This window comes from Myotis daubentonii, chromosome 9 (assembly GCF_963259705.1).
Source record: "Myotis daubentonii chromosome 9, mMyoDau2.1, whole genome shotgun sequence".
In the NCBI taxonomy this organism is placed as follows: domain Eukaryota; kingdom Metazoa; phylum Chordata; class Mammalia; order Chiroptera; family Vespertilionidae; genus Myotis; species Myotis daubentonii.
In genome coordinates this window covers 13,954,648-13,970,721 of record NC_081848.1, presented here as the reverse complement: position 1 = coordinate 13,970,721, position 16,074 = coordinate 13,954,648, and the positions used below count along the sequence as shown (strand labels likewise).

The window sequence follows — 16,074 nt, the reverse complement described above, 5'->3', positions numbered from 1 at the left end:
AATGATGTTCAATTTGTAACAATGAAAATACATCCTGCCTATGATATTTACATTACGATTCATAACAGTAGCAAAATGACAGTTATGAAGTAGCAACGAAAACAATTTTATGGTTGGGGGTCACCACAACATGAGGAACTGTATTAAAGGGTCGCGGCGTTAGGAAGGTGGAGAACCACTGTTTTAGATGGAAAATGTGCTTTCTAAATGAGTCAGAGGGCGGGAGGCGGGGAGGTGAAGGGAGGGAGGGGCCAGCCGGTTCTCTCCAGTTTGCAAAGTTCAGGCAGTGGCTACACGTCTGCTTCCCCAGCGAGCACACGCGGCACAAGCTGTCGCGCCTGGTTTGCTGGTTTTACACCAGGGACCATAAAAACCTGGGATGCGTGCTGGGTGCCACCCAACTCCGAGGCTCGCCTGCCAGGGCGGAAAAAAAGCGCCCTTTCCCCGCCGCCGCCCCGGCCCCGCCGCCGGGCTGTAATCGGCCAATGAATCCCCGTCTGGCCCTCGGGGCTTGACAGTTAATGATTTGCCGCAGCCAGAGCCGGCGGGGGAAGCCGGGGGACCGGGCGAGCGGGCGCAGGGGCAGGGCCGAGCCGAGCCCCGCCGGCCTCACAGGCGCCGCCTCCCGTCTTCCGGGCCCCGGGCACATCGAGGGGGTTCCGGGCGCATCGCGGGGGTGGGGGGGTTCCGGGCTCGGAGACCGCGGGCGCCCCGATGGAGGCAGCCCCTCCGGCGGGGCCCGGCGCCCGGCAGCCGCAGCCGCAGGCGCAGGGATCCGCGGACTGGGTCGCCGGTCTGCTGCGCAGGCTGCGGGGCAAACTCTTCACCTGGTGAGTGGACGGGCGCGCGGGGCCGCGTGGACGGGCGCGCGGGGCCGCGTGGACGGGCGCGCGGGGCCGCGTGGACGGGCGCGCGGGGCCGGGACGGCTCGCAAGTGGCGGCGGAGCGCCTGGCTGGCGGCGGGGACTTTGGAGCTGGTTCAGGCGACCCCACATGTGCAGCAGGGATGCAGGCTTTACCTGGCTTTGTGAAGCGCTCGGTGCTCCTCCCTCGTCCCCTCTTAGGAATCGCGGGAATGCATTGCAGAGGATCGGGGGGAAACTCGCCCTGTTGGCACCGCGAGGTCGGTCCCAGGGGGCCTCCCAGCGGGAGGGGGCCGAGCCCCCAGGGATGCTGTGCAGGAGGGGTGCCCACCCTGCGGCTTGGCAGGTGGGCGAGCTCCCCTTCCCGGCGCGCGCGTTCCTGCTGCAGCCGAGCCGCCCGACGGGCCCTGCTGCTGCGCTGCCAGGAGTGCATCCAAGTGAGAAATCTGGGTTAAGTTTGGTGGTGCCGCCGGGACGGAGCCTGGAGCCTGCTGCCTCCTCCCCGGGGCCTGAGCGAGGCGACAGGGTCTCCTCCAGGGCCGGGGCCAGGGAAGCCTGCTTCTGCCGTCGCTGTGGGAGGTGGAAACGTGCTGAAGGGATTGATAGAGCCGCTGGGACCCAGAAAGCATTTCTGTGGCTACTGGAGGGCTTGGATCTGGAAATAGAAACAACCCAGGATCTAAATAATGAAAGCCAACGGTTATGGAGCATTCCCTGGGTCAAGTACTGTGCTTAGCGATTTAAATGGATAATATCGACTGATCCTCACCACTTCAGGAGAGGGCACTGCTGTCATGCCCACTGTGCGGACGGAGAAAGAACAAAGAAGGCTACGCAACCTGCCTCAGGCCCGGAGATGAACTCCAAGGAGTGGTGCCGTGCGCTCCAGTCCCAACTGCAGCCTCTACCACTCCTGCCCACTGTCACGGCTCATGAACAGGCATTTTGACCCCTCCCTTCCCCCCAGCCAGATTAACAAAGAGAATTCCAGTGCTTGCTTTGGAAGCACATGCACAAAGAGAATTTCTCTTTAAAGATCGTGAAAACTATGTCCTGAAAACTCATACCATTTTCAAAACCAGATCAATAATGGATGTGTTTAAAGGGGAAAGTCGACCAAAAGTTACCTAGTTCCAGGCAGCTGTATATGTCCTGATAAATGTAACCACAAGTTCTCAGCTGGGAGGAGGCAGTGTAGTTACTGTACGATAATGACTAAGGCCACAGATTCATTCTGGACTCAAATCGTGTCTGTGCCACTTACCAGCTGGGTGACTTTGGGCAAGTTGCTCAACCTCTCTGCCCCAGTTGTCTTTGTGAAATGGAGACAGTAACAGCACCTGCCTTGGGGATGTTGTGAGCATTAAGTGGCTGGCTGCACAGGAGCGTGCGGACAGCTTGCTCATGCTACTGTCACTCACCACGGCTCTCCACACTCACCACCAGCTCTCCACACTCACCACCAGCTCTCCATACTTGGTGATGGGAATATGCTCCCAGAGACGCCAGCAGCCTGGTTGTTGGGGCAGACAGTATGGCAGCTGTCATTGCTAACAAGGCTTAGCAATGTTTTTTCTCTTAACGTTCTAATTTTTAAAAAATCCCGGTATGCTTTACGGTCAGGAGTACCTAATAGCTTCCTAAATATGAGATTTCTTCTGCCTTTGAACACACTGCTTTTGTGTCTCCCTTGTGGAGCTTTACTTCCTTACGTGAGAGCTGTTTGGGCAGCTTCCATTCCTGATGGGCAAAGTCCTTAACAGCAGAACCAAGTCTTTTTCATTCCTGTACTTCCCACAAGCCTTAGCACAAGAGTGCATGGATGAGGGATGGCATTCTGCCACACACCCTGCACTCCTCCCTCTATTGGCCTTTATGTATTCGGAGGGTCTGGGGCAGGAGCCTTTCTTCGGTTGGCAGAGCTCTTTAGTTCATTACTAGCTCCAGTCTTACCTCTGGCAATCAGGCACTGGATCAGCCGTGGGCAAACTACCGCCCGCGGGCTGGATCTGGCCCGTTTGAAATGAATAAAACGAAAAAAAAAAAAAAGACCGTACCCTTTTATGTAATGATGTTTACTTTGAATTTATATTAGTTCACACAAACACTCCATCCATGCTTTTGTTCCGGCCCTCCGGTCCAGTTTAAGAACCCATTGTGGCCCTCGAGTCAAAAAGTTTGCCCACCCCTGCACTGGATTCTGGTTGTAGTTTCTCCTTGCCGTAGCCAGCAGTCAGAAGAGTGCAGTGTACCAGATATCCAGCACTCCTTATACTCAGTATTTTAAACTCTCAGTATTAAAACTTATCTCCCAAATTTGAATTTAGCTCCACGAATCACTAACAGTGGCCAGGGGTCCATGAGGCATGGAGAGGGGTTTGGTGAGTTAGATGTGTTATCATCAGATGGATAGGATATAGATGGATAGTTTGTGACCACACAGCCCTTTTCTACTCTTATACCAAAGTGGGATAAGAATAGCTTGGAAATGGTCCTAAATATAGGGGAAAAGTTTGGGGCCTAGAGCTGGTTCTGTTTTCATTATGGGAGGTACATATTTTAGGTAACCCCACCTACTGACATAACTGCCTTCCTAGCATTACAGATAACTTTTCTCTACGATGAAGACTATCAGGCCTGGCTGGTGTGGTTTGGTTGAGCATTGTTCCATGCACCAGTAGGATGCTAGTTCGATTCCGATGTTTCCATGTCCAAAATCAATTAAAAAAAAAAAAAGAATATCAGATTACTGCCCTGGTCAGTGTTTCTCAGTGGTTAGAATGTTGGCCTGTGCACAGAAGGGTCGTGGGTTCAACTCCCAGTCAAGGGCACATACCTGGTTTTCAGGTTTAATCCCCCACCCCTGCGTGCAGTAGACAACCAATTGATGTTTTTTTTTCTCCTTGTCTACCTCTCCCTCCCTCCCTTGTACTCTCTCTAAAAATCAATGGGAAAAATATCCTCGGGTGAGAATTAACAAACAAAAGAATATCAGATCACTCATTCTGTGCCAAGCCTGCAGGGCCATGGGTGAACCTGAGAGGGGGCGGTGAAGGATTTAGAAAAGACAGACAAGAGAAGAAAGCTGAGGCTAGGTGGGACGCTGCTCTCTCTGATGGAGAGACAGCGCCTCAGCCTGTAAGCCAAGTCTTTATTTTATAGCCAGATTCCAGGAGGCAAAGTAAGGGCATGGTTACAACGTTCTCGTGGGTTTCGAATCTACTCAATTACATGCACCTGATCAAGCTTTGTTTACTTGCCGCACCTCCCGCAGCCCATATCACTTAGCCATGTGGGGCTACAGGTTCTGACCATAAGGTCAACCTTACAACTATAGCCTTTGGCTATAATTGTGCTGGGACTTGCATGTGGCTTTGTCACGAGAGGATCGTGCCCTCTCATTAGTCCCAGGCTTGAACCTGTCCAAACGCTGTAGCCACTCTCCACATCTCTCCCTTTCCCCCCCCCTGTTTTTAAACACTTCCATTTACATCACCAAAAGCTCTAGGCAAATTATGCAGCATAACCAAAACATCATGAACAAAACTCTGGCTATTAATAAAACAGTAAACACAGTTACTGTTAATGTAATACAGCAACAAGAGAGAACAAAACTCTGGCTATTAATCAACACAGCAATAAGAAAGAAACCAAACTACAGACATGTTAACATTTCCAGTCTATTAACAAAACAGCCAACACAGTAACAAGAGAAAAACCAAACCGCGGAGAGGTTAAAGTTCCTTTTGCTGTTGGTGTGTATCTACTCAGAGTCCTCAGACTTGGCTGCGTAAGGCTTCACAGAAAACTGGCAGCTCACCAATGCTAGCATAGCCAGAAACATGGTTGAGGGAGTAGCTTCCACTCCTCGCTTTTATACCATCTGCTGGCCTCAGTTGCTAACTCCTTCAGCTGACCCCATGCTGGCACCTGGGTCCCTTGTGCGTAGCCTTCGTTATCTTCTTTCACATCGCAACTCTCAGTCTTTTGAACGGAGTGACAAGGAGCCTGTCTGGGTCCACCATGGTGATGCACATCGTGCTCTGGCACCCAAATCAGCTGCTTCGCTCCCGCTGGATTCTGAGGATCAGGCTGCTTGGACGGTTGGCTTTGGGACTGAGCCGGCTGGAAAGGCACCGGTCCCAGTCAGATCAGCCCCGTCCGCGCCTGTGGAAGTCTGGTCCCTTCCTCAGCTTCTTCAGCCGTTGCTGCATGGAAATGAGCTGCCCTCGGTCCTGCAGAGCTGGAGACCTCCAATTCCGAGTCTGGCGTCTCACACAGACCCAAAGTCCCAGGGAGCTATCAGGTCGCACAAGAAAGAAATAACCAAAGCCCAGAAACAATGCAATTGAGGCAAGAGCTTGCAATCTAGGCCCACTTCTGTGTCAGAAATAAAAGTTGCCCTAACCGGTTTGGCTCAGTGGATAGAGCGTCGGCCGGTGGGCTGAAGGGTCCCAGGTTCAATTCTGGTCAAGGGTATGTACCTTGGTTGCGGGCACATCCCCAGTAGGGTGTGTGCAGGAGGCAGCTGGCTGATGTTTCTCTCTCATTGATGTTTCTAACTCTCTATCCCTCTCCCTTCTTCTCTGTAAAAAAAAAAAAAAAAATTTAAAAAAATCAATAAAATATATTTAAAAAAGAAAGAAAAAAGAAACAAAACATCAACAACAGCCTTTTTTTTGCTTTATAGTAGCTTAACAAAAACTAAGAGATTTTTACCTTATTTTCTACCTCTTATTTTCTATCTCCTATTTTCTATCTCCTATTTCTTATCTTGTATCTTATTTTCTATCTAATCTATCTTATTTTCTATCTCTTGTTTTCTATATTTCTTGTCTTCACTATCAGGACTTCCATTTTTTGCTTTACAGTTCCTAACAAAACTTAAGAAATTTAACAAATGCTTCAATAAGCATTGTTTTAGGGATCCCCTTCCTCAGCTTCTGAATTTCCCATGTTTTATAGCCAGCAACTACCAAACCTCGCTCCCTACCTTACTTTTGCTTTCTAACCTTACTTTTGCTTTCCACTTTTGCTTTCTGCTCGCTCTTCAAGGGAGCCTCCTTTCACCTGACCACTGCAGTTCCCCGTACTCAAGTCCCTATTCGGGCACCATATGTGCCGAGCCGGCATGGCCATGGGTGAACCCGAGAGGGGGTGGTGAAGGATTTAGAAAAGACAGACAAGAGAAGAAAGCTGAGGCTGGGTGGGATGCTGCTCTCTGATGGAGAGACAGTGCCATGGCCTGTAAGCTGTGTCTTTATTTTATAGCCAGATTCCACTAGGCAAAGTAAGGGTGTGGTTACAACGTTCTTACGGCTTTTGAATCTACTCAATTACATGCACCTGATCAAGCTTTGTTTACTTGCTGCACCTCCTGCAGCCCATATCACTTAGCCACGTGGGGCTACAGGTTTGGACCATAAGGACAAGCTTACAACTATAGCCTTTGGCTATAATTGTGCTGGGACTTGCTCGTGGCTTTGCCACGAGAGGATCGTGCCCTCTTATTAGTCCCAGGCTTGAACCTGTTCAAATGCTATAGCTGCTCTCCACATCATTGAATAAAAGTTTATGAGTAATTACTATGTGCCAGGCATCCTATATAATAAAATCCTAATATGCTAAGTGTCCAACTGTTTGACCAGTCACTGTGACGTACACTGACCACCAGGGGGCAGACGCTCTGACCAGTAGGTTAGCTTGCTGCTGGGGTCTGGCTGATCGGGACTGGGCAAGAATGGCCGCATACGCCTTGGAGCCCTCCTGCAGTCCCTTCCTGGCCGGCCAACCTCCCGTGGTCCCTCCCCAGCTGGCCGGCCCTGATCGGCCCTGATTGACCCCAGTTGAGACTAGGCAAGATGGCCCCGACTGCCCCAATCAGGACTGGGCTAGATGGCCTGGACACGCCCTGGAGCCCTTCCTCGGTCCCTCCCTGGCCCTTATCGTGCACTGGTGGGGTCCCTCGGCCTGGCCTGTGCTCTCTTGAAATCTGGGGCCCCTTGGGGGATGTCAGAGAGCCGGTTTTGGCCTGATCCCCACAGGCCATGTTGAGGGACCCCACCAGTGCATGGATCTGTGCACTGGGACTCTAGTTCATAGTAAGGACAGTTATAAGTTTCCAAGTGGACTATATCTATAATTTTGCCCTTTGCTTTTAGTGTTATGAACTCAAATGACAAATACTGTAGTAGGAGGATATGGGTTTCTAGGAGTACCTAAAGATTTATTTAATTGTATGCCATCTAGCAGTTTACATTCTAATACCTTATTCCAATTCATACATAAAAAAATGTATATTCCTTATAATGACTATCAAATTTATATCTCTAGCAAAAATCTTTAATTATTATTTGATATATTTATCCTTTCCCATTGAATAAACGGTAAGCTTTTTGAGGTCATAAATTTTATCCTATTCTTTTTGTAGCACAATACTGGACATGTGTTCATTCATTCATTTATTCACTCATTCCTTCATTCTTTCATTCATCAAACCTTGAGTATCTATTATGCTCTAGGTTCTAGACTAGTCTCTGGGCTACAGAGATGAATAGGATTTGGTTCCTGTTCCCAAAAGAGCTCATACTCAAATTATGGTAAGAAGTTGTGATAGGTGCTTTAGAGGTGAGCACAAAATACAGATAGCACAAACAGAAGCAGAGAGGTAAGGCTGGGGAGCTCAACAGAGAAGGTGATCAGGATTTTGAAGCACAAAAAAGAGTTTTCCAGGTGGACTGGGTGAGGCAGGGTACTCCAGGCTTGGAGGTGCTACCGAGTTTTTCTCAAGGGACTGAAAGTTGCTTGGGGTGAGGGGGCATGGGCTTGAGGAAGAATGAATAATAATAGTCGGTGCATTTGCACGGGCACTTCTTGTTATTGTCTAGCAAAGGCCCTGGCCCTCTCTAATCTCTAAAATCAATTTAAAAAATCCTTGCATATGCCAAACTGGTTTGGCTCAATGGATAGAGCGTCGGCCTGCAGACTGAAGGGTCCCAGGTTCGATTCCAGTCAAGGGCATGTACCTTGGTTGCGGGCATATCCCCAGTGGGAGATGTGCAGGAGGCAGCTGATCGATGTTTCTCTCTCATTGATGTTTCTAACTCTCTATCCCTCTCCCTTCCTCTCTGTAAAAAATCAATAAAATATATTTAAAAAAAAAATCCTTGCATAAAAGTCCAACTATAAAATAGGCAGAGTAACAGACCCAGTGAGTGCCCAAAGCCGCCAGAAGCCCATCAGCAACTACTTCCCACCTTGCCCCCATAATGAACCCCGAGGAACCTCCAGAGAACCCAAAGAACTCCCCCCATTTGCAAACCACTGCTGCAAGTGATGGGAGGAAGTGGAAATGTTTCAGCCTGAACAAGATGCAGTGAGATTTCTGCTGAAATGGTCAAGTGGGCCTGGTCTTCAGAACCAAATGAGCGATCTCAGCTCTGCCTCTCGCCAGCCATGTACCCTAGGGCAAGTTACTTACCTGCTGTCCAAGGGACTAAGAGAACTATCTTCATAAGATTGTCTAAGGACTGATGAACTATAAGTAGAATGCCCACTACAGGGTGAAGTCTCATTTGATGGCAGCGGTGGAGCCCTTTACTTTTATTTGGCATCACTCTGGTTCCTGTGTAGTGAGATGATTTGGAGGCATGCATGGAAGGCATGACAAGAGTCCAATGAGAGATGGTAAAGCCTGAACTGAAGTGGTGACAATAGGGATTGGAGGGGAAGGTGAACTCCAGAAAATTCTGGAAGTGCTGTAGAGATGGGGAATGAATAAGCACTGGCAGCCATCTCATCTTCTTCCAAATCAGCCATAAGAAAGGAGCAGAGAAAAGCAGGAATAACCCAAAGGTTGTCTAGAACTGATCTGGTTGGTAGAGGGGAGAGGGCTATAGCCTGGGGCAGAGAACAGCCAGGGCACGTCGAGAAAAAGAAAAAGCATTTAAAGTCCACCCTTACCTCTCTGTATTCCATGGGGACAATTACTGACTGTTCTTTTAACAACTCCTTGCTGTATTGAGAAGCTAATAAAAAGGTTCATCTCTGTCCAGCCAGGAATCCAAGCTCCCAGGGCTAATGAGCTAAAACCTAGAGCGAATGCCTCCTCTTTCCTCTTCCAGAGCAGCTGAGGGCAAACCCATGGTCATAGAATGGCCTGATGAAGAGGCACTGGACAATAGCAGTCAACAGGGGTTTGTGGCACCCGAGGATCCTCCATCCCGGGGTTCACCCCTCCCTTCTACTTAAAGTCACCTAGAGGGACTCAGAACCAGGCCTCACCATTGGTTCTTCCTGGTGCATAAGGGGACGGCTATGAGAATGCTCATCCCAGTGTTGTTTGTGGAGGCTGGGAGCTGAAAACTACCTGGGTGCCCATCACTGGAATATCATAGAAGCACAGAATTGTCTGCAGCAGTTAGTTAGGAACAATAGGCTAGACCAGTGGTTCTCAACCAGGGGTGACTTTTGTACCCTGAAGAGACATCTGAATGTCTGGAGAGATTTTTTAATTGTCACAATGCAGAGGGGAGGAATTGGGGGGTGGAGGGGTAAGAGGGGAGTGTTATACTGGCATTAATTAATTTATTCATAATTGTGGGTAGCAGTTCTTCAACATTTAATTGGCTTGCATCAAACAACTTTATAGTGTAGGGCAATCTATTGACTTATTTAGTGGGGCCATTTGCAACTAATCCTGGAGATTTTACCAAGAAAAACCCCACATTATTTAAAAGTCTTCATGGTGCTGCCCTGACCGGTTTGGCTCAGTGGATAGAGCGTCGGCTTGCGGACTGAAGGGTCCCAGGTTCAGTTATGGTCGGGGGCATGTACCTTGGTTGCAGGCACATCCCCAGTAGGGAGATGTGCAGGAGGCAGCTGGCCGATGTTTCTCTCTCATCGATGTTTCTAACTCTCTATCCCTTTCCCTTCCTCTCTGTAAAAAATCAATAAAATATATTGTAAAAAAATAAAATAAAATAAAAGTCTTCATGGTGCATTTAAAACAAATGTATGGGACGACTTGCCTTAAACAACATATCACCTTTTCTTCATGATTCAGTTTCATTATTATGAAATTTATTCTGCTGAGTGGAACTAATCTGCCTAGAGGGCATTGAAGTGAATTATTTTTTCTGACAGTCGTTACTCATGACGTCTTCCGTTACTAAGCCTATCTCTGGAAGCCTGCATTCTTTCTAAATTATGACTTTTAACCTGTTAACACTGTAAACACCAGCTAACCCAGTTCCTTGGAATTGCTTGCACTGAAAATATAAAAAGCTCCTGTATAAATATTTAAATGGTTTTCATTTTAATAAACTATAGCAACTTTTAGTCCACAGATTTGGGGACTTTTTTTTTATGGATGGTTACAGGAGTCCATGTTAATTAGTCCTCAGATAAAGTGACACTCCACAAACACTTGGTTGTTTATGTTAATGATGCAGAGATAGATTCCATGAAAAACCACAGGTAAGTCCCAAACTTCTTTCTAGTCATTCCTTGGAAACCAGAGCATTTAAGGATCAAATCCTTATTGAGAGCTGGAGGCTAGTGTTTTGTTGTGATTTAGCGCTTCCTAAAATAGTACTGGGATAAGCTTGCCCAGAAGTCTTTAGAACATTTCCTAAGCTTTTCACTATCTCTGGTATCAAGCCAGAGATAAAAATAATAAGCCAATGTTTCTTGAGTATAGCTTACTTAGTGTACCTAGAGGAACCCAGTATGTGAGGACCTCAGGGTGGACTGACTCATGTCATCTTTACAATAATTTTCTGCAGCATGTCAAACTCAAAGGCTAACATGGGCCAAATAAACAAGGTTTAAGTTTACGTGGGCCGCAAAAAAACAAAAGCTTCAATTTTCACAGAAATGTAGGTTTATTTCGATAGAGACATGCTCAACACAAAGTGCTGAAATAAATGAGTAACATAAAATAATAGAACATTTTAATAAAATTAGTATTTTTTTCTTGAACATTAACTTACCAGATACTGAATAACTGTACAAATTAGTAAGTGTAACGCAAATAAACCTATTTTTCTTCTTCTCTGAAAGCAAACTATTTCCTTTTGCACACCCCAAATAGGTCAGTCCAAACTAATGACATGGCCATCGGCCGCTAAAATATTCGCTGTTAGTATTAGTGGAGAGAAATGGTGTGCCTGCGCATAAGGCATGTAAGGGAAATGAATGCAACACGATTATAGTAATCAGTCATTAGCGACCGTTGTCGTTTGTTATTAATAATTATGTATAAGAGGGTATTGTAAAAATTAAGTTATGAATTTTTATTAAAATGTTTCTTACATACCGTTATATTGGCTGGGCCGCAAAAATTATTTGTTGTGGGCCACATGCGGCTGGCGGGCCGGGAGTTTGACATGCTTGGCCTAATAGTTTGGTTGTAGGCAGAGAAATTCTTTGCACCACTGGCGGAGGTAACAAAGAAGATTTATAACTTTTCAGAATTCAGGGAGGGCCCCAGTGCCAGGCCACAGAGCAGAGCAGCAGCAGGAGCCAGAGCCCAGCCGCACCAGCTTCTCCGTCTGTGCTGTTATTTCCTTCTCTGACTGCAGACAGGTTGATTATCTTCATCAGAGGATTCCTTTTTACAGCTTAAACCACAAAAAGCAAGCAAACAAAACCCTCAAGTTTCAAAACTGTAATTTTGTTTTGATAATCCACAAGGAGGTTCATTTAGATTTTACAGTAGTTAAAAAAACAGCCCTTCGAAACTTCCTATTCCGCCTCAGTGGGCAGGCCATATCAGGAATTGAACATTTTATGGGCATGGCTTCTCGCTGCCTGTTGGGAACAGGGCTGTTCTCTTGGGCGCCTGTGCCAGGCTGGAGTGGGTAGAGAGCGGGTGGGGTGTCTGTCGCAGGGTTCTCAACTCTCATCATCCAGACCCTTGCAACATCAGTGCATTATTGCCCGATACTAATCCCATCCTTCCCTAGCTATCTGCCCTTCCCCCACTCCTACACCCTCCTCAGCAGCCCTTCTCCAGCTCCTGGTCCTGGCTTTTGGAGTGTGTTCACATTGGTGCCCCTCTTAGAATTTTCACAGAAGAGTCGGGGTCGGGGTGAGGGAGGATCCTGGGGTAGAGGCTACGTCCTCCTTGTATGGCCCACCATTTAATGTAGACCCTCCCCCATCTAGACTGTAGGACTCAGTTCCTCTGACAAGTATCCAAGAAGAATAGGGATTTGGAGATGTTTCACCCTTTCTCATTTCAGCCAATCGAAAACTCAGAGGATAGCCCTCGCCGGTTTGGCTTAGTGGATAGCCTGTCAGCCTGTGGACTGAAGGTCCCGGGTTCCATTCTCATCAAGGGCATATGCCTGGGTTGCCGGCTCAATCCCCAGTAAGGGGAGTGCAGGAGGCAGCCTATCAATGATTGTCATTATTGATGTTTCTCTCTCTCTCTCCCTCTCCCTTCCTCTCTGAAATCAGTAAAAATATAGTTTAAAAAAATCTTGGAGCTCCAGTGGCGCAATCGGTTAGCGCGCGGTACTTATAAAAAAATCAGAGGACAGAGAGAATGTCATAAGTAGATTTTATGTCATCTCTTAATTTCATTAGAACACTCCTTATTAAATTGTAGAACATATAACCAAATGGGTTGTGGTAATCAATGCCCATTGTTAGAGATGCAGGATAATTTGTATCAATTGACCTCCCTGCATAGTATCATAACCCTCAATGTTTTATAGATACATTGTTATTAGGGAGCCAATGTGTAGGATAGGAAAAATATACTTACTAATTTTCTGACTTTAGGCAAGTTATTGAACTTCTCCATTCAACTGAAACTCAGTTTCCCACTGGTAGTTATAACCTCTCACAGAATTTTTGTGAGATTTAAATGAAATAACATACAGGTTGGGGCAAAAGTAGGTTTACAATTGTGAGTATGGAAGTTAATTCTTGTATTATTATTTATTATTATATTATTTTCCATACGACCAACTATAAATCTACTTTTGCCCTACCCTGTGTATAAGCATTGAATATGGCATCTGACATAGCTATTTTTATTAAACCACCTCACTTTTGTTAGGATAATAAGGTGTTCTGAGTCCCTAATGGGTGCAAGTAGTGTACGTATGAACCACATGCTTGATTTGCTCTCCAGGTTCTATTATTTGCTACCTGTGTGATATTGGACAAGGCTAACATCTCTGTGCCTGCCTCAAGTTTCTTTATCTATAAACAGCAATAATCATAGTACCTACATCATAGGATCGTTGGGAGGATTGAATAGATTGGGACTATGAAATAAGTGTAGGTATTATTATTCATAATCATAGTGACTAAAAGTAGGAATAGTATAGTAACAACACTAATAACAACAGTATTAGATATTGTATGGATATGTATATAAGGAAAAGGACACAAAAATATCCATGTCACAGTTTCTGCATTTATAATCTAGTAAAGCAAATACAGCAGACATATGAAACACTACAGGCAGAATGTGGAAAGCGGAGAAAGAAGATTGCAACCCAAATGCCATAGGAATCGAGAGGTCATCATTCTGGAACGAGGTACCTTTCTTACTGTTTTTCTTCCCACAATTATTTACTTTCCTATTTCTTTAGAAAGAATAGCTTTAGAGTTTTATTTGGATTTTAATACAGTGCTATTTATTTACCATATGAACATGGTCGTGAACTTTGGCAAAATGATACCTACATTTTAGTGTTGTATGAGAAACCAATAAATTAATCGATGTAAGCGCTCAGTTCAGTGACTGGTCCCTGCCTCTCTTTTATAGGGGGCGGGTATTAATGTTTCCCCTTTATTTTTGACCCTTTAAGAGTCTTGCAGGACATAGTATATAAGAAAACACACACACAATTTTCACTTCTGTTGGTTTACCTAAAATTAGTTCTATCATTTCTGGCTTGATGCATGATTTTATTTTCCTCCTTGGGAAGTGATGAAACTGTTTTAATCCAGAATGGCTCCTGATTAGCTTTGTCTGCAGTAATTTTAATAGATTCTGCTCGTTTGATGTGATAATCTCATTACTAAGGAAATTCATTTAGATGAATGTAAATAGTTATAGCTTTATGATTCAAGGATTGCTTTAAAGTATCAAAAGCATAATTAGTTTATTAGTTTCTATTGCAGTCATAACAAACTAACAAAAGTGTAGAAGCTTAAAACAACACCGGTTATAATTATTTTACGGTTCTGCAGGGCAGAGATCTGACAAGGCCTCACTGGGCTAAAATCAAGGTGTCAGCAGGGTTGTGTTCTTTTCTGGAGACTGTGGGTGGATTGGATTTCCTTGCCTGTCCCGCTTCCAGTGTCTACCTGCGTTTCTTGGCTCATGGCCCCTTCCTCCGCCTTCAAAGCCAGTAATCTCTCTCTTTTTCTGTGGTCACATCTTCCTCTGACGACAGTTTGGAAAGGTTCTCCTTTTAAGGACTCGTGTTTAGATTGCGTTTACCTGGATAACCCAGCATAATCTCCCCATCTCAAAGAACTTAACCATCATCGCATCTGCAAAGCCCCCTTTGCCATGTAAAAGGGAAAAACTGTTTTCCTATACGCAATACTTCAGACAACAAATGTGTGGGTTGTTTTTTTTCCCCTCACATCAACCAGTTCTTCAGTTCTCCAGACACAAACTGGATATCTTAGGATTTCATTTATGACACTAATTACCTGGAGATAGCACAGCCCCCACAGGGTGAGGGCTCAGTCCCACAGATTACCCTCCTACTCCCCCAACCGCCCTTGTAGACACCAGTTTCAAGTCTCAGGTTGTCACCTTGTACTTGTGATCATTTAGGAGCCAAGACCAATATGTATGTGTGTGTGTGTGTGTGTGTATAGATATATATCTCTATATATCTATATATGTATAGCTATATATGTATATGTATATGTATATGTATATGTATATGTATATGTATATGTATATCTATATCTATATCTATATCTATATCTATATCTATATATCTTATTAGATCACAATATCACACCAGGTGAAGTTCCAGGGGACTGGGACATGGACTTTTTTGGAGAACCATTATTCTGCCTACTACATTTAGCGATACAATCTAAAAATGGCTCCAATAAAAAAGATAGCTTTAGAGCACAGAGACCATCTGGACACTGGTAAACATGTAAGCAAAAATTCATAAAATGTCAAGGCAGTCTTTTCTCATCTCACCTAACCCACAACCTTTTACCTGTGGCCAGTGTTTGAAATAATCAGCCAGTAATTGCTGAACCCGTTTCCAGTTGTACCACAGGTTGGACGAGATTTGTAGCTGCTGATTCCTTTGAAGACGTTGCATGTCCAGGCTCAGTCATGCTGGAGAATTCCCAAAGCTGGTCCCTCTGCTGGGACACGCATTCCTGTTCCCTTTCTCTTGACCTGAACAACTTGTCTCCATTCTTCAAGTCTCAGATGAAATATCACCTCACGAGTAAAGCCTTCCATGAGATCCCATCCTAATGGTCTCTTTACTGTTTTTCTTCACTTCTGTATTGTGAATTCCATGAGAGCCAGGGCTCTGTATTTCTCTGTATTCCCAGAGCCTGACACAGTGTCAGGAATCGACTAGGTACTAAAAAACATTTGCTGACTTGGAACTGGGAACCATTAAGATGATGGTAATAAGGCTCACTGTGGGCTGCTGAAGTTGCCTGCCAGTTTGCACTATTTCACTAAGCAGGCAAAGGGAATTCCCACACATTCTGGCCTCTAGGCAGAAGTCTTAGAGTGGTGTAGTAACAAAGGCCATTCCAATAAAAAAATCTACTTAGGCAATAGAAGATCTGAAGCTGCGTGGTGAAGCTAGAACAAGGACAACAGAAATTACATGTTCCCACCTCCGTCAGGACACTCCTCTATGCATGGTAGCTGCCTTCCAAGCAGTTAAGACTGAGTTGTTAATGGACCCCTGGACTCCTGCTGCTGTACAGACAGGGCTGGGGCAACTGGGCAGGTTTCCCTTTTCTAGAATTTACATTGCCCAGCAGAAGAGACCCCTATCACTCTGTCCTGTTTCAATATGCATTGCAACTTATTTTGCATTTTAAAGTTGAATGCTTTCTGGTGGTATTTGGGCTGACACGTTTCCAGGCTACCCTGTGGAGCTTTCTTTTTGTAGTCCATTGTAGTTCCCCCCTGCTGCAGATGGACTAATAGAGGCTTCAGAAAAGCAGATAAACAAAGATG

At 45.6% G+C, this 16,074-nt stretch overlaps 1 protein-coding gene across 1 annotated transcript in view; it reads left to right on the top strand.

Moving 5' to 3' along the window:
* The first annotated feature begins 282 nt into the window (after positions 1–282).
* SLC35F2 (solute carrier family 35 member F2) overlaps positions 283–16,074 on the top strand; it is a 47,192-nt gene continuing 31,400 nt past the window's right edge. Inside the window, exon 1 of the mRNA XM_059707976.1 lies at positions 283–830. Within this exon, the coding sequence (XP_059563959.1) occupies positions 715–830 (116 nt within the window). The 5' untranslated portion in view covers positions 283–714. The remainder of the gene's footprint in view (positions 831–16,074) is intronic.